The 23,625-nt window shown below is 44.8% G+C and overlaps 1 protein-coding gene across 11 annotated transcripts in view; it reads left to right on the top strand.

The window, feature by feature from the left end:
* The first annotated feature begins 3,589 nt into the window (after positions 1-3,589).
* The window catches only part of BIN1 (bridging integrator 1), an 88,080-nt gene continuing 68,044 nt past the window's right edge, over positions 3,590-23,625 (top strand). For 8 of the 11 annotated variants that reach the window (XM_059852790.1, XM_059852787.1, XM_059852782.1 and 5 more), the window contains exon 1: positions 3,592-3,747. In XM_059852790.1, the coding sequence (XP_059708773.1) occupies positions 3,664-3,747 (84 nt within the window). In that variant the 5' untranslated portion in view covers positions 3,592-3,663. Of the gene's footprint in view, positions 3,748-23,625 lie in introns of all 11 variants that reach the window. The other 3 variants (XM_059852788.1, XM_059852778.1, XM_059852777.1) reach the window with 1 other exon arrangement.

The raw sequence follows: 23,625 nt of genomic DNA, 5'->3' as shown, positions 1-23,625 counted from the left end.
TGTACGTGTTAAATATGCCTGTTTGTGCTGGAGTGTCTGAGAGATTTGCTTCTTCCCTCTGAACTGTGGCAATGAGTCATGCTGTCACCAGGGAGATGGACTACAGGTGGGTTTCATAACCCATCTGGCTTTCTTCACTTCAGCTATTTAAGCTATCCAGCTAATCTCCCTCTGTAGCTCAGGGGGAAGGGAGACCTTTCTGGTTTATCTTTCCTCAGCTTTGGAGATACAGATTTCTTTCTTTTGACTATAAAAGGAGCCAAGGTGACTCAGCTGAAATTAAATATATTTAGCTGGTTACAGTTGGGCAAAATGAAGTGTTCTAGGGTCCAATGTTAAAATAGATTAGACAACTATGCACATATTGAACTTAATCTCATTGCAGATGATACTCATAAGCATTAAGTTTGATTCACATTAACTCCAATTGTGCAGAATCTGCCACTAATGGCTTCCAAAAGGCTTGACATCTCTGTCACCCGATGACACAAAGCCTAAACAAACATAAAAGCATTAAGTTACCAGCCTGTATGTTTATAACTACATAATTGCACTGCAGTCCAATTGAAATTATTTACATTTATAACCTTGTAAAACACAGTAAGCTTGAGATCAGAACAATGGTGGATAGATATGAGACTGAAGCCTTTCTTGCTCTCCAAGCAACAACCTCCTGCATGTATGACCTGGCTGAAATGGCTTACATGGTCATTCAGGTGCATGGCCACTCGTGATCCATGGGTCATGCCAGGGGAGTACCTTTTGCAACACACCTGGAGCCCAGCAAATGCTTTGCAGCTTTGGTGCTGATCCAATCAAGTACAGAAATAACTGGGAAATGACTCATGCTGAGAGGTGGATACTTGCTGTTAATCCCAGCTTTTAAAGTGCACACAATTTGTCATCATTTCTCATTGTGGTGAACATGTGTGTCTGGCTGCCTTTGTTTCACAAATGTCTGATGTTTGCTGTGGACTCTCTTCTCAGCTAATTTGCTTTTCACTTGAAAAGACGTAATCAGACAAAAATCCCCTCAAAACCAGTTCCACTGAAGAAAAGCCTAAGCAGGAGAAGCAAATATATGAGGTAGGGTGGAGAGGAATGTGTTCTGACCCTGAAACATCTGCTCTTTTAAACGTGATGTTACAAATGTTTAACCACATGTGCATCTTTCAGCCTTAAAACCTTAAAGCTCAGCTAAGGCGGGGGAGGTGGAAGTGAGAGAAAAATTATGGATGATACCCAAGAAGAAAGGTAATGTGAAAATAACTAGTAAGGCTGAAATTATGGAAAACATCAGATGCATTTGGGACAAATACTACAGAAAATGAATACTAAATTAATACTAAATGCTAATCATACAGATAGAAGAATACTAGATGTAAAGCCAGGAAGGAATTTAATAAATTTGCAGTTTGCAATACAGATTGACATCATGGGTAGTCACACACTGAGTATGTCCACTATCACTGCACTTTTCTTATGCTCAACTGGAACACATTCCCATTTTATTAAATGGGAATAGTATGTCTACTCACATAATTGAAATATACCATGGATGTGGATTTAAACTAGATTCTGAATGAAGGTTTTGTCATTAAAAAAGCCATTGTCAAAACAGGCAAGAAATGCAGAGGCACTGTCCCATGAAGCCTTACAAAGAGGTGTTGACAGCTTCTCTGCTCACAGTTTCTAAGGACCCTGGCAAGACAATAGTTTTTATTTCAATTGTTTTTATTTTTCTTTTCTGTTCTGAATGAACAGAAATAGTACTGAAGCAGAAATGGGAAGCAATAAATGACATATATGTTTGAAAACCTGGCTTAGCTGTCTTAAGTTATCACCTTCAACATTTACCTGTGGCTTTACATTGCAGTAGTGCATGCTACACTATTTCCTCTGTGTGTGAAACTGGAGATAACAGTCTTCAACTGGAAAAATAATGACTGTGTGAAATGCTCCAGGGACACATGGAGGTTTTGGTCCCATTGTTGAATTAAAATAGGTGTTCCCATCTTAAAGGTAAATGCAAGTTTGTTATATATCTCAATTTTCTGCAGAGCACTGGATTGGTTGGTACTGTACTGGGTACTGAGTGCACATAGTCCCAAGCTCCCACAAAGAACTGGGATGAGTGTGTAGGAGCAGGGTAGGAAGGAAGGAAGCTTCCCCACCACTCGCCCAAGTCCTGGTGTGTGGTACCGAGGGAAGCTTGGGGGCTGAGGATTAGGATGTGAATAACAGCACTGAGGTGGCTTCCTGTGCTCCAGGAAGCAGAACTCTGTCCTGACGTGTAAAGGAATAAAGTTTCACAAAAGGTATTTGCCCAGTAGATCTAGCAAAGCAAAACCAAAGTCAGGTGGCCAGGAAGGTCAATGGCATCGTGGCTAATGGCATCAGAAATGGCATCAGGGTGGGCACCATGCCCAGGGCAGTGATCACCTCCCTGTACCTGGCACTGGTGAGGCCACACCCCAAATCCTGTGCTCGGTTTCCTGGCTGTGCAATTCAGGAAAGACACTGAGGTGCTGGAGTGTGTCCACAGAAGGGTAACAAGGCTGGTGGAAGGTCTGGAGCACAAGTCCATGGAGTGCCCAGGGGCACTGACCAACCACCAAAGGGAACAGAGGGCACACAGGTGTAAACCATGTAAGATGAAGAATTTAAAAGGTTGGGCTAGAGAACAAGAAGGGCAGATGCTCGAAGCCTTCTGATGAGGTATGCTGTTACTCTGTATGGGTTGAAGCCTTCTGAAATTATATGATGACACTCTGTGTATCGTGGCTGTCTCAACTGCGACATCATCACTCTCTGTGCTCACCTGAAAAGAGATTGTAGCAAGGTGGAGGTTGTTCTCTTTTCCCAGACAGAACTAATAGAAAGTGACAGAACTAATAGAAATGGCTTCAGGATGTGCTGTTGGAGGTTTAGATTGGATATTGGGAAAAATTTCTTCACTGAAAGGGTGGTCAGGCATGGAAATATGCTGCCCAGGGATGTGGTGAAATCACCATCCCTGGAAGTGTTCAAAGAGCGGGGGAATATGGCACCTGGGGGTATGGTTAGTGGTGAACACAGTGATGCTGGGGTAATGGCTGGACTCAGTTACATGAGGGGTCTTTTCCAACCTTCATAATTCCAGGATTAAAGGATAGAATCTTCTAAAATTTCATGTCACCTTTTAAAATCAGGGGTTTGATTAATTTCCAGGTGCCCTTCCTTAAGGAATTAAATTTTCCTTTGTTCTTGTGAATATCCAGGAGTAATTTGGAAAGTACCTCTGTCTTATGAATTTGGACAATCAGAGATAACAATCAGTGGCACAGATCTCTTAAAACAAGAGTGCCGTTTTGCTGCGGGATCAAAGACGGCAGCAAACTCATTCCACCACCTAAGATGAATCCCTTGCGATGCTTCCCAGACTTTCCCACCCTGCTGGCTTCCTCTGGGACGGGCAGCGGCGGGGACCTAGAGGAGGCAGGGTGGGGGAAATCCGTCCCAAACCTGCCCCCATCCTTGTCCCTGTAAGGCAGCGCTATCCCTTTAAAAGGCGGCGGGCGGGCGGGAGGCGGCGGTGACGGCCGGGGCCATCGCCTGCCCGCCGGGTTTTCCCCCCCTTCCTGCCGGTCCGTCGCTCGCAGCCCGTTAAAAAGAGGAGGCAAGATGGCCGAGCTGGGCAGCAAGGGGGTCACGGCCGGGAAAATCGCCAGCAACGTCCAGAAGAAGCTGACCCGGGCGCAGGAGAAGGTAGGGGGGAAGGGGGCATCCCCGGGATGCGGGGCTGGGAGCGGGGGACGCGGGTAGCGGGGATGACAGCCCTGCCCGGAGCAGGGATGCGTCTCGCAGCGGGTGCTCGCGGGGGGGGGTGGCAGCCGCCTTCCCTGCCTGCGGAACCGGGGCCCCTCTGCATCCTGAGAATGCCGGGTGTCCCCGCTGGAGCGGTGCGGGATCGCCGTCCGCCGGCGGAAACATGGCATCGGCTCCGGCGGGGAGCACGGAGCGCCGCACGCTCGGGCTGGATCCGCGGATGCTTATTGTTTCACCAGAGGAGAGCTCTCGCTGTGGCATTTAGGCTGTGCTTTATGCAGCGTTTTCGAGAGCGGTTCTGTGTTTTGCCGTAGCACTAAATGCGTAACCTCAAAGATGGTGAGGGGAAGGAGACGGACACTCGCCCCTTATCTTCCAGCAGCATCGCGTGCTAGTCGCTACTTGCTGTACTGACCTTGAGCTCCTCGTTTTGGTGGTTCAGCCATAGGGCCTTTAAAGATTGTGCCGATCTGCTGGGAGAGGGGGGGATTTCTGAATCCCGGGAGCCCTTTCGCTGCTCTCCGCCCACCCCTGTGCCGGCAGAAGGTGCCAGGAATATGCAATGGATACTTTTCCTGTTCATCTCTCTGGCATGCTCCGTCTGATGCCAGCTGCCTGCTCTGGGCAGGGATTATCGAGCGTTTTACGCAGGGACATTGATCAGCTGCTTTTATTGCGGGCACGCTCGTCTTGGTTTTCAGTGGTTTGCTGCGAGATGACATTGACTGAATAAGGACTGGTGCATCTTTGAGGGAGGGCGGGCGAGCAGATCTGCCCACGGCTGCTCGTGTTCCCCGGGAGTTATCTTTAGCAGCTCGATTTAATCTAGGAGGACTGGGATTAAATGCAGTGCTGGCCTGAGCCTTGTACCAATCTCCGACACTGCTCAAAACCGCTGCTGGGTCAGAATGGCAGCCCAAACCACTTTTATTTAATGTTGCCCATGCTGCTTCCACTACTTTTAGCTCACTTGCCGAGACTAGGAGCATCCCTTGAACTTGTCTGACCGCTTGTGAAAATCCCCAATGATTACCAGATCCAGTATGGAACTGCAGCAGCAAGGTCCTGGCTTCGCTCTGTACACAAGAGCCAAATGGCCACATCTGTGGTTTTCTTTATCCTGCTGTTGTTCCAGAGGGAACAGGACAGGGAATCTGGTCCACCTTGAACTCATCACAGATGCTAAAGTTCATTCTGTGTTAGCCACCAGATGGCAACCATATTTGTAGTTCACGTTAGGGTAGGTGGTAGAGCTCCTGGGCCCGCCGATGGAGTTACTGTATTTAGTGGTGCAGCTTGGAACCAAGCTTGTCCTGCCAAGCCCTGCCCTGTCTCTTATCGAGCATACACAGGTTCTTTTCCTAGGGAGGATTTTCCACAAATTTCTGCCAGCTGTTGATCTAGCTCACTTCCTTGCTCACTCCCTGGTGGTGTTTGGGGACTGGGAATGACAATAATAATGGAGAGTTAGCTGGCTGTTGCAGGTGATTTGCAGGATCTGAAAGCAGTTGTCTCTTTGGGAAGAGCAAAGCACGGCTTGTTTTCCTCTAAGGAGAAAAGGAAAACAATCCCAAAACACTTGCTAACACAAATTTTAGACCCTTCAGCTGTTGTTATCCTGATGCAAACAGTGCAGCTTAAATCTCTGGGCTCTCAAAGAAAAAAAAAAGCATTGCTTGCTTCATCATCTGACTTTGCCTCTTCATACTGCTACAGGATTGTCTGTAACAATTCTTCTTTTGTGAAGCATTCAGTGTTTTACCCATAAAGGACAGACTTTCACTGAGGAATATGTGTCAGTGTTAGCTTTCAGGTTGTGAGGAGAGATACAGCTGAATATGAAGTGATGTGGAAGCACCAATGGTTATGACACTACACTTGTGGTATTTAGTTATAAACTGAGATACTGTGTTTAGCAGGAAGGGTGAACCGTGGGTCAGGAGATAAGGAGCAGGTGTTAAATAATTTAAAAAAATGGTAAGCAGAAGTATGCAGAGGTGGATCTGGTAACAACTTAAAGATGTATTAGATTTTTTTCTGAATATATTTTGTTTAGAGTTGATCTTTTCCTTTTTGAGGCTTAAACAAGCTGACTGTTCCTTTTCCATATCGTATTTTGATTTGAATCAAGGATAAAAAAGTTCTTCCCTTGAGAATATCTCCCTCTCAACTTGAGCCCTGAGGCTTTGACCTCAGCAGTTTTCTTCCTGGTGAATTTCAGCCTTGTGCTAAGCAAAGAATGATGTCTTTTTGTTCAGTGCAGAATTCACATTGAAACACTGTACACATCCTTTTTTCCCTTCTGAGATGCCTATTATGTAAACTATGTAAGATATTCCTTCAGAAGTGCTGTTTGTTTTGAGCCTTTCAGCAAAACTGATGGCTATTTTTGGAAGGCACTTGAGCAATCCCACAGGAAATACACGACTGTGCTTTTTACAAAGGAGATGGAAACCCTTTTAACCTCCATCTCTACTCAGAGGTAGCCTTAAGTACAATACTGGGCAATAATTTGCCCATTGTCCAGTGAAATGTATCAAATAAGTTGATGCTGCTATCCAGAGGAACACACCTTGCAGAAGGAACTCATGCAACTGTTTCTAACTCGTATCACCTTTTTCAACTAATTAGGATATTTAAACTGGAAATCATGATCAATTCATCCTAAATTTAGCTGAAGGATTTTCAGACTGAGATGTGGAGCTCTGGACTTCTCATAATTTTAAACTTCTTAAATATGAGTAAAAAATGTATTGCCCCCATTGTCATGGTGTCTTAGAGGGAATCTGGTGTTTTCAGCTCTTTTAAACTCTTCCAGTGAGGCTATGAAGTTTTTTTATTCTTTATGTCTGTAATCCATGATCTTGGTTAAAGTTTGTGTTTTATCTTGACACTTTGGAAAATTTAAAAAGTTTCCACAATTCCCATTTTCCTCTAATAATGTCCTATTTCTGGACAGGAAAACATTTCCAATAATAATGTTTCTGGACATTATTATTGGATGTGTCTGCCTGCATGTGCATGTTTCTGCTTTGAACAAATTCAAGCAGCATCTTGGTGAATTGATGCAATCCTGGGCTGAGGGTAACTCCTCTGTGGGGTTCCAGCAGGGAGCTGAGCTTGGGGAGCAAATGAGTTGGGAGTTAGTAGCTTGGCTGGCAGTGTCCTTGTCACAGGATCAGGCTCTTTGCTTGCCTTCTGCATGTTAGGTGGAGATTCAGTGTGGAAAGTTGTATTGGCTGTACAGGCACCAACTGCTGATTTTAGTTGCATACAGGTTATTAGCTTTGTCTGAGGAGATGAACTGTAAAGTTGACATCAGAAAGAAAGATTTTTATTTTTTTTTTTTTTTCCCCTTGGGAACTTTTTTTGGTCTGGAGAGGAGTAGAAAGGAATTAATTTGTTTTTACTTAGAATGAGTGTGGGAAGTTCTTATCCTGTAGTAGTGGTTGTCTCTCACTCTTTTTGTTACAAAGCTGGGCAAAATGAAGAGTCTATGTAGACTGTTGGATTTTGTCATGGGTTTCTTCTGATGTACCAACAAACCAAGGCATCCCCTTTTCTCCCTCTCCATCCCTAACCAAAGGGGAAGGCTTTGTTTTCCACATGGGACCTGGCAAAGTTTAGTTTGGAAATCCCAACTCCCTTGTGTTAGGGGGTCACATTTAGGTCATAGACTGCCGTTTATGGTTACAGCTCTCGCTCTCCTGTTGCCATGAAATGTCACTTTGTTTTCCTGTTATTGGCTTTGTTAATTCCACTGATGCTTGCCCAGATGTGTTTGAAGTTTTCCCGGTTAAACCATCTGTCAGAGCAAAGTTCTGCTCCCCTCTGGATGCGCAGTCCAAGGAGGCTGGGCTGTAGTCTTGGTCTCTCAGATTGTGCTTTGGGTGGAACTGGGTTTGCAGGAGGCATGGTTTGTATTTTGAGTTTGCCCTGATAAGACATTTTTCCTCCTCCTAAGTCAAGCTCCAATAGGTGGAGGGAACACCTAGAATAACATTTCAGCCCTGTTGAGGCAGGTGAGAGTCCATACTAATGAGCAGTACCCAAGAACCTTAAAGCAAATTTAAACTCAGCTGTTATCAGGATTCACCTGTCAGAGGCTCTCAGTTTCTGCTCTGTGAGAGCTCTGCAGGTGGGGAGGGAGCCTTTCTATAAAAGTGGTAGATCCAGAAAGTTCTCTTATTGGGAGGTAATACATCTATCTACTTGAGAGAAGTTCCTTATTGGTTTTCCTTCAGGATCCTTCTGTCTCTGCAGAGACTCTGTTTTTTTCTTGCCTTTGCATAGGGTAGGATGGTTTGGTGGCAGTCTGCCTTGTTGTGCCAGTGAAGAACAAATAGCCTGAAGAGCTACAAGTATTGTTTGCCTGCTGATCTGGCAGGAAAATTGATGTTTTGTTTTTTTTTTTTTTTTTTTCTGGGGGACTCCCCAGATGACAAAGACAGGGCTTTTTGCTTTGTTAGCTTGCTTTCTTAAGAATGCAGGGCTTAGGGGATGGGTAGAGTCTCAAAGGTACTTCATGCCTAAAGGTGGCTGGAAAACAGGCACTGGATACAGCAGGAAGATCTGAATTAATGCCCCTAATGTTCAGATGATTCCAGTATGAGCTCAGACTGTATTACTGGTATCAGATAATCTGCATGGTACAGGGAGGAGGTGAAATAGGAAACCAGGCTCCACATGTCTCTTTGCCCATGGAATGGTCTGACTGGCAGGGCCCTTACAGTGCTGTGCTGAAGGTGCCCTTCTGTCTGGCTATTGGCAACAGATTTCTTATGTGAAGCAGAATCTCATGGATGGAGGAATTTTCTGATTGGAAAAGGCCCAACCCTATTCCTTCACTTTATCTTCCCTGTAAGTTCTAGTCTTGCAAACAGTCCTCTTCAGTGCAGTTCTTGTGAGATCAGGTTTGTGAAGCAGGATCTGGAAGATCTCTTTTCTCTGCGGACTTTTAAAGAGGCTGTAGGCCATACTGAGTGTTACAGACCTCATCTCTCAGGAGGTGACATCAAATATTGTCTGCTCTCCCTCCATCCTCCATGCTGTTAGGCAAGGTTTGTCTTTTCAGGCAAGATGTTTGTTTTCTTTCCAACATCATGCTTGCTCTTTGCTTGGCTGTAGCCAAGCCATTGGGGAAAGCTGGGTGCAGCCTGAGATGTTCAGCATCTAGCAGGACTAGGGCCTCTGGGAATAAAACAAGTTTTCCTTTGTTCATGACTCTTTAGTCAGAGAGACAAGACCCTATTGCTTGCTCAAATGTATAATAAAGTTCTGGTCCAAAAAGCATTTGGGATGACAAGAGGGTCCCTTTGGTTAGCAGGTATTAGAGTGGCTGTTTTTTTCTGCTGTTGTGATGGTGACCAGACACCTGAGCTGCCTGTGGTGAGAGTTCTGCAACTTTGCAAGGATCATCTTACAGTCCTGGCTGCCTACCTGTACACAGAGGGGTCAGCCTGTCTTCCCAGAAGTTCTGTGCTGGCACCCTGACATGGTCACAAAGCAGACTCAATTTGCCAAGCAGAGCAGGCAGGTCTGTCACCCTGAGGTGGCCACAGCTCAGCCACCTACGTGGGCTGGCCCATTCAGGGTGTGCAGACCATCAGCTTCTTATGGGGGTGAGACTGTTTTAATGTTGACCAGGAGACTGTGCATTCTCTACCCCAGAGCAATGAGATGGGAACTAACACTAAAATATGAATAAAGCCTCCTCAGAGCACTGCTGGCAGGTAGAATAGTGCAAAAAGGTCCATTCTGACTTCAGGCTGTTGTTGTAGCCTTCTCTTGAGGGACTGTTTACTTGGGTTTCTCCAGCAACTACAATATTGAATACATGAGTGCCCCCAAACCTGTGCCATTCTGACATCCCTACTGCTGAGCTAAAAGGGGACATCTCTCACAGGAAGGGGTTGGGAGAAAGAAGAAAGCAATTTCCACTTTCTTGCTAGTCAGAATCAAATTTAAATATGGTATTAGTTGAGTACTTAATGCTGTCAGAACAGGAGAGGGGAACCCCTGCAGGTTTGCCTGAGCTATTGGCAGTGGCACAGGGGATGAATAAATCTTTGTCAGGTGTCTTCTCAGCAGGTGCATCCAAGTGGCTGGTGGACCTCAGACTGTTCAGGTTTCCCTGGGCACTTTCCCTGCCTCTGAAGCTGTTTGATCTTCATGAAGCTGGCAAGTACTGCAGGGTAGGTCCTGTGCCACATTCCTGGAGAAAAACTGGAAGTGTATTTGTTAGCAGAAAATAGGATTGATGAGGTGGGGGTTTTTATTTGTTTGGGGTTTTTTTGGGTTATATTTTCATCATGCCAACTTGCTTGCATAGTTTTGTTTCTTAGCTGCTGCTCAGAAAGTACCTCTCTGTAGATTTGTAGCTCTCTTTAGATTTATAGATTTGTGATGTGAAGGAACAGAAGGGAATAGAAATTTCTTCAACTTGCTGAAGTTGTACAATAGTTTAATTTATTTTTTTTCTCCTTTTTCCTCTCCTTTTTTTTTTCCTGTACTTCTCCTTTGTTATGTTGGGAGCCTGCATTCAGGAAGGGTTTGCCAGAGCAGGGAGTTGCATTTTGTGATGAACTTGGAACCCAGAGCTTGGGGCATTCAGATGTAGACAGAGGTCTCACAGAGTCACTATGAAGCAGCTTTATGAAATGAGAAATAGGTACTGTGTTTGCTCAGATCTCTGGTAGTACACATGTGCAACATAGAATTTTCTGCTGTTTAGGCTGGGCTGGAGTGAGCTTTACTCAGACCTGTGGCTGGGAGGTTGAAGCTTCTGAAAGTAAGCGTTTCCACGGAAGTGCTGTTGGGAGAGTCCTGAAAGCCAGACAGTGTTGCCTTTCTTTCTGTCCCATTCTTTACGAGAAAGAAGAAGTCTGGGTGGCAGTGTGTTCTTAATATAGGCTGCCAGGCAGGATGGAGAGTGCAAACTTGAATAAGGAGAAAGCAGCGCTTAACAGCAACTAATCCCTCTGAAAACCATGGGCTGTATTTAATCTCTTGATATGCAGGAGTGCTGCCCTCTCTGCAAGGATTTGACAGGCAGTTTCAGAAGGCTGGTAACCTGTTCTGAATTTTTTTTTTTTTTTTTTTTTTTGTAATTCTGTATTGATCGTATTTGGTTTGTTTATTTTAAATAGGTTTAGAACTTTTTGTTAAACTTTAAAAGCCACGTTAGTTTCTCAGTTGATTTCAAAGTTAGCTCTTCAGGAGAGAGATTAGAGGTTGATACAGCTGAAGTGCAAACATTTTTCACTGGGCAATTGCTAATACTCTGCTTTGGAACTGTATTACACAGAGCTGAATGCTTGTTTGCCAGCAGGGATGGAAAGGGAACTTCAATGGTACAGAAACTGCAGTATTTGAAAACACAGCTAAAAGTGTTTACACTTTTGGTTTTTTTTTTTCCTTTGTACTACTTGGCTTGATTGAACATTTTATCAGCCCAGGAACAATAATGTGTGATTTAACTGACTCAGAACTGAGTTGGATGGTATTTGCAGAGGGAAACAGCAGTTCTTCCCATTGGATTTACTTGCAATGGTGCCGGAAACAGATACAAACTTACACCAAGGAGGTATAAAGACTGACATTTGAAGAAAATGTAGATCTCTGCATCTTTTTATTGAACAGATATGCTGATCTTGTAGCTCTCCAGTACCCTTGTAGGTGAAGTTAAGCATTCTTCTAAGTTGTTATAACTACTTAAGTTTTGATCCTGCCAGCTCTGTGAGCCTTGAGTGTGGAAGGACCAACCTTATTTCCTTATTCCTGCTTCTGCAGTCATTGTGGGGAAAAAATGGGCAAAAGCTTGAGGGGAGAAAAAAGAGTATGCTTTAAAAAATGCAGGAAATTCCTTTCCTGGAATTTAAATGTTCAGCTCATTAATTTTCAATTTTCAGGCAGTAAAGTGTTGTCTTGGAGAGCTACTGTCTTTCTCCACTGTGGGTGCAACATGACCCCTTGGTCCAGGTGTTGAGTCTGACACACGAGGCACAGAAGGGGTTTGAGTTACTCTGCTGAGGGACAGCATATTTCAAAGGTTGCGTGAAAATGTGTTTTTGGAAAAATTCTGTTGAGAGAGATGGCAGCTTCCATAAGGGGAACAGTGCTCAAGGAGAATGTAAAATCATTCAGATGGAGAAATACACTTGGGTTCTGACTGAAACACTCCTTAGCTACAGTTTCCTCAGCAGAGGAGTGAAATGGTCATTCTTCAGTGTATTGAATTGACCTCCGCTGTTGAAGAATAGTAGGGATTTTTCTTTTTTTTGTCTGTTTAGACTAGACAGCCATTGTGAAAGGCCAAGCTTAATTGTGTCTTAATAAACTTGAGCTATTAAAAGGATGTGCTCACTCTGATAATGTTTCCTACATCATGCAAGCAGTCAGTATGATTTTTTGTTAGTATCTGCAGTGTGATTGCATTATGTATTGCCAAAAAAAGCCATTTCCTATTCTGAAACAATTCCAATATAAATAGTGGACAATCTCAGTTAATAAAGCTGATTCTGGTTTGTTTCAGTAAAAGTGTATTCCAAAAGGCCTAAAAGGGTTTTCAGATATTTTTGCAGAAGTTTGATATGAATTGCTTTGTAGGCAAAGGTTCAGGACTGTTTTTGAGCAGTAAAATTTTTGTGAAAATAGCTGAAGAGAGTGGAAAAAGAGATTGTTTGTTTGTTTTTCTTTGGACAGGAAGAGCAGTTTATGTGGGACAGTAGGGTTTGGAGACCTGACATGTGGTGGGAGTCAGAAGGTCAGAGGGGTGACGTGATCCATCAGTCACAGAGCTCTGGAATGGTGTGCTGCACCCAACTGCTCATGGTCTGGGACTTCTCTGTGAATGGATGTCAGAGTCAGTTGCCAGATTAGAACTTTTGGCCAAGCTGGAGGCTTTTGCTCTCCTTATTCCATGACCCTTGGTGGCCATAAATAATTCAGGGAGGAAGTGTGTGTTATCAGGGCTGGATGCCCTTACCATGAGGCTGTAGGTTAAAAGAGCTGCTTTGTCATGCTGGATGAAGGTGACTTGGAGCTGGGGTGTTTTAGCTGCCATGTCTCCTGAGCTGGCAGTCCCAGGTCTCCAGTTAAGGGCTTCCTTTTTGAGGAGGCTCTTTGGGGGGAGCACTTTGTGGTGATTTTCCTCTCCAAAACCAGTGTGGCCCAGATTCTTAACAAGTGCTCTGGCAAAGAAGCTGATGGACTTAACACTCATTTGCAGGCAGAGGACTTGCCCTATCAAGCCTGGCTCTCTAATTTACTGTTCCTGGCCCTTCAGCTCTGCTGAAGGAAAGGCAATCCTCTTGGGTGAAAAGGAGAAGAGCTGTTCAAAAGGTGCTAGGGAAGAACCAAGAGCTGATCATCTGCTGATCATATGTTCACGCTGTGATGGGACAAACCACATTCTGTGGCTCAGCCTGGCCCTGGAGGGGACTGTTTCCAAGTGGCCCATGGCTGATCCCTTGCAGCTATCACCTTCCAGCTCAGGGAATTGCAAGAGCTGACCCAGATGCCCGTGCCTTTCCTGTGCCCCACTGCGTGTGCCACGTGTTCCAGATCTGTCCTGCACTTAAGAAACTCTCATTGTTGTTCAGCAAGGTGGTTGTGAACCTGTGAAGGAGCTGTACTGGCCTCTAAGGGCTCTGCGTCCAGCCTGTCCCTTCTGGAGTCCCCCTCTAGCATTGTTTTGCCTTGTGAGAGCTCTTTGGCCCCCTCCCTCCTAGCATGCACCTGCTCCTCTATCTCTTTCTCCAGCTCAGTCATGGCCTCAAATGCCTTTTATGTTTTCCTAATTTGGTTGCTTCATTCTGCATCAGGGCCTGTGTAAAAATAAAACTACTTCTTGCAAAAGTATCAGCATTTAAAATGAGCGTTGCAGAGGAGGAGGCAGAGGAATTGAGAAGGGGAATTTGTGCAAACAACACTATTTATACTATCTATTCCTCTTGCTAGTGTTACTGTTGGCTATAGATAGGGTTTAATTAAGCTATGTTAAATGCCTGCCCATGTAATAGACATTGATGTTGCTGAAGTTCTGTTGCCTGGAATGTCACATTGATGCCAGCTGAATTAAATGATGCCATTTGGCTTTATTAACTACAGAGCTAGGATGTAGTGACCATCTAGCTCCACAGTTGTGCCACTTTTTTGGCCTCAGTTTGGTGTCTGCTTAAGGCTGGGGCAGACAGAAGGGAGGGTGGAAATTTACCTGCTTTCTGGAGACTGAAATTTCCTCCTCCTTTACTTTCAGGGTATTGATAAATACATATTCTCTCCAGTTTCTGCTTTGTTGAATAGCATGAACTCATGAGTGCAGTGTTTTTAGCTGCCTGCTTTGATTAAGAGCAAACAGAGTAGAAAAGAATTGCCCCCAAAGTTATGAGTGAGGCATACAACTGCATATGGTGGAGATGGCCAGGTGTCACCAGCACACCCAGGAGCTGAGGGGGCAGTGGTCTGTCTCTGGGGCAGTGATGTGGCAGAGTGATGGTAGAGTGGTACCTAGGGTGTGCAGTTTGTGCCCCCCAGACATGGCAGACTGAGGCTGACAGAGCTGTGTCTCCTGGTGGAGCTGTTTTCAGCACCTCAGGAACTGGGCCGTCTGCTTTAGGTGTCAAGATTAAAGCATTCAAACTCTGAAAACTCTGGCTTAAGCTCTTAATATTCTTAATCTCCCACACCTCTTGAGGCAGGTGCCTGCTTCTGGCATTGGGTTTGTTCTGGTGGGAGATGTGACCACTTCTGAATAGTTATCTTGCTGCCCTGTCTTCTGCTCTGTGCAGCTGCTGCTTTCTTTGTGTCTCCATCTGCCTGCCTTAAATAAAGTCTTGTCTTTACAGACTGAAGTTTAGACTGACCCAGCTACTCCTGCTGGGGCAGCTGTTTCACATCACTCTGAAATCACCTCTGCCACTGAGACGTGTCATCTCTAGCTGCACCTTTTCCTTCTCTCTTCTGCATTCTGCTGCTCCATTATCAGCCCTCTGGTTGTGCTGCTTTACCTGTTTTTATTTCAGATCTCTCCTCTCATAGGCAGAGTAGATGGGAAGTTCTGGATGGAGGACTAGAGGGCAGCAAAAAGTGTGGGAACAGGGAAAAGACAAGCAATCCACAGGGCAGTGGGATGGTGCCTGAGCTTTGCCTCTGTCCCAGCTCAGCTCAACCTGTAGCTAGTATTCAGCTTCTTAATTTTATGTTCTCTTTAGCTTATATTTGACTCTCTGAAACCCCTGACTGAAGGCTATAAAATAGATGAAGAAAAAATTGGAAGTGAAGTTTAAATCACATTTTCCAGGATTTGTTTTTATTCTCAAAAGCTTGGGTGGTGAAAAAGCAGGACGTTTTCATGTCCTTAAAGATAAATGGGGCATGTGTGTGAAAAGTAAAGGATAGAAGAGGGAAATATCTATTTTCTTTTTAACTGTTAAAATCAGTAAAGAACAGGAAAAGATAAATAAAACCCAATACTTTTTTTTCCCCTAATAAGTTTTAGTTAGAAAGGCAAGTTTGTTCATTAATAGAAGGGAGAAAAAATGTCCACTAAATAGCACAGTGAGTTAGACCTACAGGGAACATGACATATCAGTTGGATATTTGGGGATGGATGGGGGGTGGGAGCATAGATATATTTAAGAAAGAAAAAAGGAGGAAATAATTATTGTTTCAGTTTGTTATATAATGTTGGTTATAACTGAGAACCAGCCCTTGAATTCATGCTGGAGTACAAACACAGTGCTTGGGCTGTACCTGCAGGGCAGGCATAATGCAAAATGACTTAAAGAAATGAAAGAGAGGAGTAACAAGATAAATCAACTAATGTAGGAGGAGCCTTGAAAAGGAACCTGCTTTTGAAGGTGCTTGGGTGGCCTCGGGCTGGGCAGCCGCTGAACTGCATTGCAAGTGTGTGAGTGTAGCACAGTGTGAGTGCAGACACCAAGCGTCCTGCCAGGGAGACAGGGAATTGCTTTTCCATGCTGTCTGTCACAGCACCACTCCTGCTGGAGCATCACTTAATTTAGACTTGACTGACAAATGGAGCTAAATTGCAAAAATGGTGGGTGAAGGGTGAGGGAGAAACAACCTGAAATGTTGAACATGTTGAAGGGACAAAAATCTTCATATGAAAAAATCCTGGAATGTTAGGATTTGTGTCGGTGCTAGATGCACCCCAGGGGCCCCAGCCTGTTCACCATCTCGAGGCTTGTCTTGTTTCTAAATGCCCTCTGTGGGAGAGGAGATGCTTGGTTTGAGCCTGTGGTTATGTAGGTAAAAGAACCTTTCATCTTAACTGATTGGCCATGTGCAAAGAGTGCTTGCAAAACATCCGGAGAACCGGGGGTTTATTTGTATCTTTCTGTAAACGTGCTGTAGATTGCTTTGAGGAAAATAACTCTTGCATCCTGGAGATCTGTTGTGTTTTCTTAAACTGTCAATATGGCTGTTTTCTAGAGAAAAGTGACCCTTATAAAGGCTGTTACTAGACACACAGAAGGTGCATTAATTTTCTCTTACAACAGTGAATACAGACTTTTAAGATAGATCTTTACTTCTATTCAGATTTCAGTTTAGGTCAAACAACTACTGTTCACCTATTTCCAAGGCTGGCTTTTTGCTGCAGCACTGTTGGGCCAGTCTCCGATTTGTACTGGCCTTTTTGTTGTTGGAGCAGTTTCAGAGGTTAGTGCTACATCTCAGTCCCTTCTGAAAGTCACTTGAGGGTTTTTTATGTAAGAAGCCACATCCTTAATGTTAATGTCATAACCTAATTTGCTTTGTTTGTAATATTAAGTGGCAGCAAAAAATCAGTTTTTACTGTAGATATTGAAAGACTTAGTCTTGATCCTTGTTTGTTGAATTCACTGAGTCTGAGCTCCTCAGGCTGGCAGGAATGGATGAGAAACCTGTGCTCCTTCCAGCCTCTTGCTGCACGTGGTGAGCTGACTGTGACTGAGTGCACACAAGGGGGAATGAGGGATGAGGGTACAGCTCACCAACTGGCTCTTTTCCTGGGACAAAAGGGGGAATTAAGTGATGTTACAGTCCCTGCCACCTTAATTCCAAGGTATTTGATAGGTGCTAACAGCAGCTTTCCATTTCTGCTGGTTCGTGGTGCACCAGTTTGGTTTCTCCTGCAATGGGTGCCAAAGCCTTTTTCAGTTCCTGCTCCGAGGTCAGGGAGTCAGAAAAGCAGATTGTTGTGATGGTGAAGAGTCCCAGTGTCTTCTCCTTTGGTGTTCCATGCACTGACTGTTTGACAATTCTGTATAGTGTGGATGCTAATGACCGGGACAATTTATCAGAAAAGGAGAGGGAAATTGTGCTGGCAGCTCTTCTCAGGATGATTTTCTTTCACACAGACAGAAATGAGTCATCCAATGTCACCCTTAATTAGGTGAGATGCTGTTCAGGGTGGCTGCAGGAGGGGAACACTTTGTTTTAGGACTGCAGTGAGTTGCTGTTTAGCCAGGTGTATTTGAGTATGCCAGGAGACTCAGCAAAAGTGCCTTTTCTGCTGTAGTCATGTCCTGTTCTGGGGACCCCTCTCTATAAATGGATTATTTGGAGGCTCTGGAGCATAATATTCCCAATCACGTTACCTGCAGGGTCACCATGCCCTCTAACACAACCTGCAGACAGAGTGGCTTTGCCCTGTGTTCTGTGTTTAAAGAGCATTACTCTGATTATCCAGGAGGGTGGCTTAATGGGAGTTAATGGATGCTTGAGGAAGGAAGGAAGGGAGAGGTTCTCAGGAGCTGAATTTGAGCTGGCAGTCTTGTTAGTTGGCAAAACAGTGCAGTCTGCTTGGAAAAAGTCAACCAAAAAGCAGCTCTGGGGAGCTGCTCTGTCCTGAAGAACTTGAGGAGACAGATAGTAAGGTGCTGTGTGGGAAGCGGTGTCATTAAAACTGTCACCAGTGAGTTGTGGTGATCTTTGAGGCACCCAGTAAAGTCTTCTGGAGTAAAACAGGAGAAAAAGAAAAGATCCTTCTGCCCTGCCAAATCTTGAAACTAAACTGGAATTGCTCTAAACCCTCTATGTTTCCTAGCTCCAGCCCTCTCCCGTGGTGTAAGGAGCAGAGTCCTACCTGGTGGGACAGCAGGATCTCAAATGGGAGGCAGCTGGATGCTCTACCATCCATGGGTGGTGGGCAGGCTCAGTGAGAAGCTGCCCGTGTCTGTGCTGGGCAGCAGGGGGGGAAGGAGGGACCTGGCACCAGAAACCTTGGGGTGCTCAGTGTGTGGGAGCAGCAGGGGGGGAAGGAGGCACCTGGCACCAGAAACCTTGGGGTGCTCAGTGTGTGGGAGCAGCAGGGGGGATGGAAGGACCTGGCCACCAGAAACCTTGGGGTGCTCAGTGTCTGGGTGGGAGTTGCACAGGCTGCTTGGGGAAGAGAATGGAAATGTTCTCCTTGTCCCAGGAGAAGATCTGAGTGTGTAAAGGAAACAAATGTGTTTTAGGGGGCTGAATAGAACAGGGTCTAGTTGCACAGGGGCTAATGAAGAAAAGGAGGGATTGAGGGCTGGAGTGGGGCTTCCAGGGGAGGAAATGAGGCTTTTTGCTTTATGGGAAATGGCACTAGTGCCAGCTCATATCTAGAAAAGTGCTACTTCAGAAGGACAGGAAAGAAAGGCATTGCCAAAGAAATCCCTCGAGTGTGATGGTCTGCCTTGTTTTTCTGCAGCAGGTGTTGGTGGGGGCTGAGTCCTGCTCTTGAGCAGGTTCCTACCCCCACTGCTGCCCTTGGCAGAGGCTGCCTGTGCAGTGTGCCCCGTGCCTGTCCTCAGAGCCCTGCAGGCACAGATCCTGGGCCCCACAGGCAGCAAGGAACAGCAGCACAGCTTGGCTGCCTGGGTGAGTTAGGGTTTCACCATCATGAATGGAGCTGTTAATGAAAACCAGGATGGGACAGTGGAGTGGCAGGCCTTGGAAGTAAAGCCCTCCTTGAGAGCCTGCAGTGATGGGCAGTGGGAAGGAAAGGGACAGCTGACCTCTGTGTCGAGGGAGGAACCCTGCAGTGCATTCTTTGAGCCCAGGGATGGTGTGGGCCCAAAGCCAATCATGCTGTAGGTATGGAAGGATATCAAAAGCCTTGAAGATATTTTTAGCCAGAACAAGTAGGGGCAAAGGTTGAAGGGGCCAGAAAAAAATTAATTTTTCCTGCATTTTTGTGGGGTTTTTTGTCTCCTGGTGCTGAGGAACCAGGTGTCCTTCTTAAGGGATGACTAATTCCTTGTTTCATGGAATGGAGAGCAGAAAAAAAACCTTTTTTTTTTTTGTCATCAGATGAAACAGGTACTTGTTTTTGGAGCTGAAATTGTCATGTTTGGAACCTGCTGCCTTTGGAGCTTCCTCCTCTGTTCTTCCTTGAGCTGTTGGTGGATCTGTGGCACTAAGACATGACTCTGTAAAAATCAGCTCCCTCCCACGTGGAAACTCAAAAGACTTGAGTAATGTCCCTTTCTTTTTCTAAAAAAGTGGGGTTGGAGTTGGAGGGAAGGCTGTTCGAACAGAGAGCATTGTTCATTTGCTCTGGTCTGTTACTGTAGGGAGGTTATCAGTGATGGGCTGAGTCCTTCCTGTTCCCTCCCTGATCTGTTCCCTCTGTTCCTTCTGCCCATCCCTAAGATTTTTTTCTGTGGTGAAGCTATTGGGGAAGATGCAAAAAGGGGAAACTGGGGTCTGAAAGATGTGCAGACTCCTGTGCCACACTTAAAGCACTCACCTGTAAGGAATCTCTGGATGATGGGAGATTAAAATGTGGAAAAGAGGCTGTGTTGAGACAACAAACTCTTCTTTAATTTCTTCCTCCTGCTGCTGCCTTCCTTTAGTTTTCTGGCTATAGTAACCTTCTGATGATGTTTTTATTCACAGGATATTGTCTCCAGTGGTGATGGTAGCCCCGCTACTCTAACCCCATGTGCCTGTACCAACCCAGACAGATTTTTAGTGTTATCCTGAAACTGTGGCCAGGATAAGCAGGGATGTTAGCAAGTGGTTGGAAACATGACGAAAACATGAAAACAGAATCTGTTTTTGTGGTGGCAGGCTGAGAGGTGAAAATTCATGAGTAGTGCTTTCTGCTGCCTTTGCTGTCTGGCTCTGTAGCTTCCTTACTAAAACCCATTGATCTGCTTTCTGTTTGTTGCTGCCATTCTCTCTAGTGTTCCTTCTAGTCATCAGTCATGCTTGGAGTGATTTTGTCATTTTTGTAAAGAAAAGAAAGGTACGAGTGAGGATATCATTTGTTTAATCAACTGTGACTTCTCTGGGATGCTCTTGCAGGGGAGAAGGAGATGATGTGAGGTCAGTCAGTTCCCCTGTCCTTGTGCTTTGTCCTTGGGGCATGTTGCACCAGTGCAGCTCATTTATTTGGGCTTTAGAACTAGTTCTTACTAGTAACATGTGGATGCAGGAAAAAAAGAGAAGGGTTGGAGTAGCTGTGTTTATTTACCTGTGTTAGTATATCTTGGGACCAGTGCCTGTGCAGCCTGGATGCTTCAATCCTGTCTTGCCCAAGAGGAAAATCTCACTTTGAGAATGACCCCTTGGAAATGTTCTTTTGAACCCCTTAAACTGATTTTCACTTTTTTTTTTTACTTGATGTCCTTGCTTTTTAGAAGGAAATCCCCTGTGTGGCTGAGATGTAGCCCATGCAAAGCTGACTCAAGGTTGCAGAAGTAAACAGTTTTTTGTTCTGCCCTCACCATTACCCAGTGTTTAAAACCTGGAAGGCTGAAAAAGAGAGCCAGGAACATAATCAGCATCTTTATCTCCTTTAGCAGTTGCTGAAGAAGCCAGCTGGACTTGTCTACCTGACAGAAATCTTATCTTGCAAGAATGTAGTGCTACCATACACAATGGCCCCAGCAGTGGTAAGGGAAAATGCTTGGAATTCTTAAATTAAGCACCTGATTTTTTATATTGTGCTTCCTCTGAGGGTGTGTGAGAGTACTGGCCCCACTGTGACAGAAAGGGAAGGCAATGATGCAGAAGGGCATCATGGTTTGTACAAAACTGAGCTGTGCATCTGTGACAGAGGCAGTTTTTCAGTGCAGATTTTCCTGGGTTTGAAGGGAACTGTGGCAGTTTCTCCATTCCTTCTGTAATAAACATTACTGTTTATTACTGACCTACATGTAATTTAGGGTTATTTTGTAGCACTGTTGAGTACTCCTTGTACAGCTGTGGCCAACTTAGTTGTTCTCTAGAGGTCTCATTCTGGCATTTTCAAATAGTGAAGAGGAAGTGGTTCTGTGCTGGGGTCTTTGAGCACACGTGTGTGCCAAGCCTTTGCACGTAGCCTGCTCTCCTCCTGGCAGTGCTGCTGTGCTGTGGGGGAGACTGCCCTGCTCTCTGCAGCAGAAGTGTTCTGGGTTTGTGTTGTGTGTGCTGGTGAAGATTGGCAGAGACAGACTGCCTGCTTTCAGCCAGCATCTTTGGTTTATTTGTGTCCCCGCTCTGAAGTCAGAGATGAGAAAGAAAGTATTTTGTGCTTGCACTGGGGCAGTACCAGTGCTGTTGTGTGATGTGCTTGTTTCTTTTGATACAGAAGAAGGTTCTGTGTTTGTTTCAGAGGAAGATGTCCAAGCATTTTACACTCACCTGCAGGTGCATGTGGAAAAGATAGCTGCAGCTGAATACTCTCCTTCACAAGAAACTCGTGATCAGCTCTGATTCTGCATTTATTTCTGCCTTTCATCTGCTTAGCAAAGCACCTAAGGCCTAGACAGCATCAGCTGGGCATTGTACAAGTTCCTACTTCCAATCCCACCTTCCTTCCAATCCCCCATGATAATCCCCAGCCATCTCCACAGGTGGCAGACAGCCAAGTGCTTAAGGAGGGGATACCCTCCTCAGCTACTGAGAAGGGCTTTCCCCAGAGAGCTCCAAGGGAAGCCCTGGGAGCCTGTCTGTGCTCCCAGCTCCCTTTTGGTGTCAGAGAGTGTGCCCCTGCTTTGACTGTGTTTTCCTGCTCTTGGAAAACCTGAAGCTGTCACATCAAACAACTCCTCAGAGCTTTCTGTCCCCTAATCATAGACCAGCCAAAACACAGGTGACCCTTTCTCTTCCAAGTTAAGGCTTCTGTCTCAGGATCTGTGGTGTTCCACAGTAATATCTATTTAGTTGTTGATCTAGATCCTCATTGTTCTATTTTTTTCCTTCTCTTCCCATCATCTTTAACCTTTGCCTGTGGCAGCTGTGCAATCAGACCAGAATCCAGATGGGGCTGCCTCTTTGATCCTAGCCTGCATTTAATAATAGGGCTCTGGTTCTTACTGAGGAAGTAACACTACAAGGTGCATTGGCTCTTTCATTCAAAATTTTAATTAGTGATTTGGGCAATATACAGTAATTTTAACCTCTTAACTGTTCTCTGAAGTTTGTCCTGAGAGTAGCTACCACAATGGCAGAGTGGTCTTATCAGCCTGAGAAACCGTCTCAAAAAGTTACATAATTTAAAAACCAGTTTAGGTATAAAAATAATTTTGTAATAGTTTAGATGGTATTGCTTTAAAAATCTGACAGTAATGAAGTCTCAGAAACCCAGCACTCAGTTTCTTGGGAGATTTGTCCTGTGTGAACAGCAAAACCTACCCCAGAAGTTACATGAACTGTGAAGATATGTGGTAAGGTTGGTTTGGAGCTTTGCCATTGCAGTTTTATCTCCATAATATGGGTCATATTCTGTGTTGTTTAGAACAGTAGATTCACTTTTTTTTTTTTAAACACTCTAATCTCAGTGAGAACTTCAAGTGTTATAGAAGGTATGTAAATATTGAGGTTTGGAAATTACTTTTGGTGAGCAAAGCCAAAGTTTTCAGTCAATAAACTGGTTCCTGAACCACTGAATTTGAATGGGTTTGTCTCAAATTGTGTCTGACTTATCTGCATCTCCCTCGTAATAATTAAGAGTTTAAAAAAAATTGAAATGCTGAGCCTGGAATTCAACATCTTATCTTGAAAAAGAAAAAGGCTTGGCAGTGATTCTCCCACTTTAGGAATGGGTGGGAAATTTTTAATATTGAAATACAAGTTTATACAAGTTTAGCAAGTCTAAAGCTTGGTGTTTTCCAGAGTGATAGAAACAGGGGACATTCTGCTGAAACAGCCCAGCCTTTCTAGTCCTTTAGCCCAAAATCCACCCTCACTGGTGTGACTTAGTGAAAACAATGGCCCAACAATTTACAGGAGGGCATAAGTGCAGCAGTGCTACTTGGAAATTCAATTCCACTCCTTGTGAGCCAGGCTGGGACACCAGAAACCAGTGGTTACTTTCGGCCCAGCCTGGATTGCTGTTTTGAGTTGAGGTTTGCTTGTCAGTCCTGTTTCAGCCTTTAGCCCTTGCATTCTTGGGGAAGCACAAGGAGGGAACAGTGATACAGAGGTAGGAGAGAGAGTAGGAAATGAGGCTTTTTCAGTGGCCTTCTTGGGAAAGCTTTTAAGTATTCACAAAACTGTGGCCTCTGCAAAGACTTCTCTGTGATTTGGGAATTTCTCCAGTCCAAAGCAGATTTTTTCTCTATCCCCTGAACATGATAGTTCCATTCTGGAAAAGAGGGTGGAGGGGATGCTGTGCCCATCTGTGCTGGAAAATGTACTTTAAAGGAAGGTCCTATTGTTTCTTGCAGGACATGAATTAAAGCAGAACTTTGACTCTGGAAACTGCTACCATTGGGTCTCTTGCCTGGAAGTGATAAGGTGGCAGTACTTTTGAATGATTTGTATATCTAAGCTGTCTACAGAAGATGGCTCCTATGTCTCATGTCAAGTACCTGAAGGTTTTTAGGACGGTACTCTTCTTCAAAGCCA

Source organism: Haemorhous mexicanus, chromosome 8, assembly GCF_027477595.1.
Source record: "Haemorhous mexicanus isolate bHaeMex1 chromosome 8, bHaeMex1.pri, whole genome shotgun sequence".
Classification (NCBI taxonomy): domain Eukaryota; kingdom Metazoa; phylum Chordata; class Aves; order Passeriformes; family Fringillidae; genus Haemorhous; species Haemorhous mexicanus.
The sequence above is the reverse complement of the archived record's forward strand: the minus strand, read 5'-3'. Positions and strand labels throughout refer to the sequence as shown.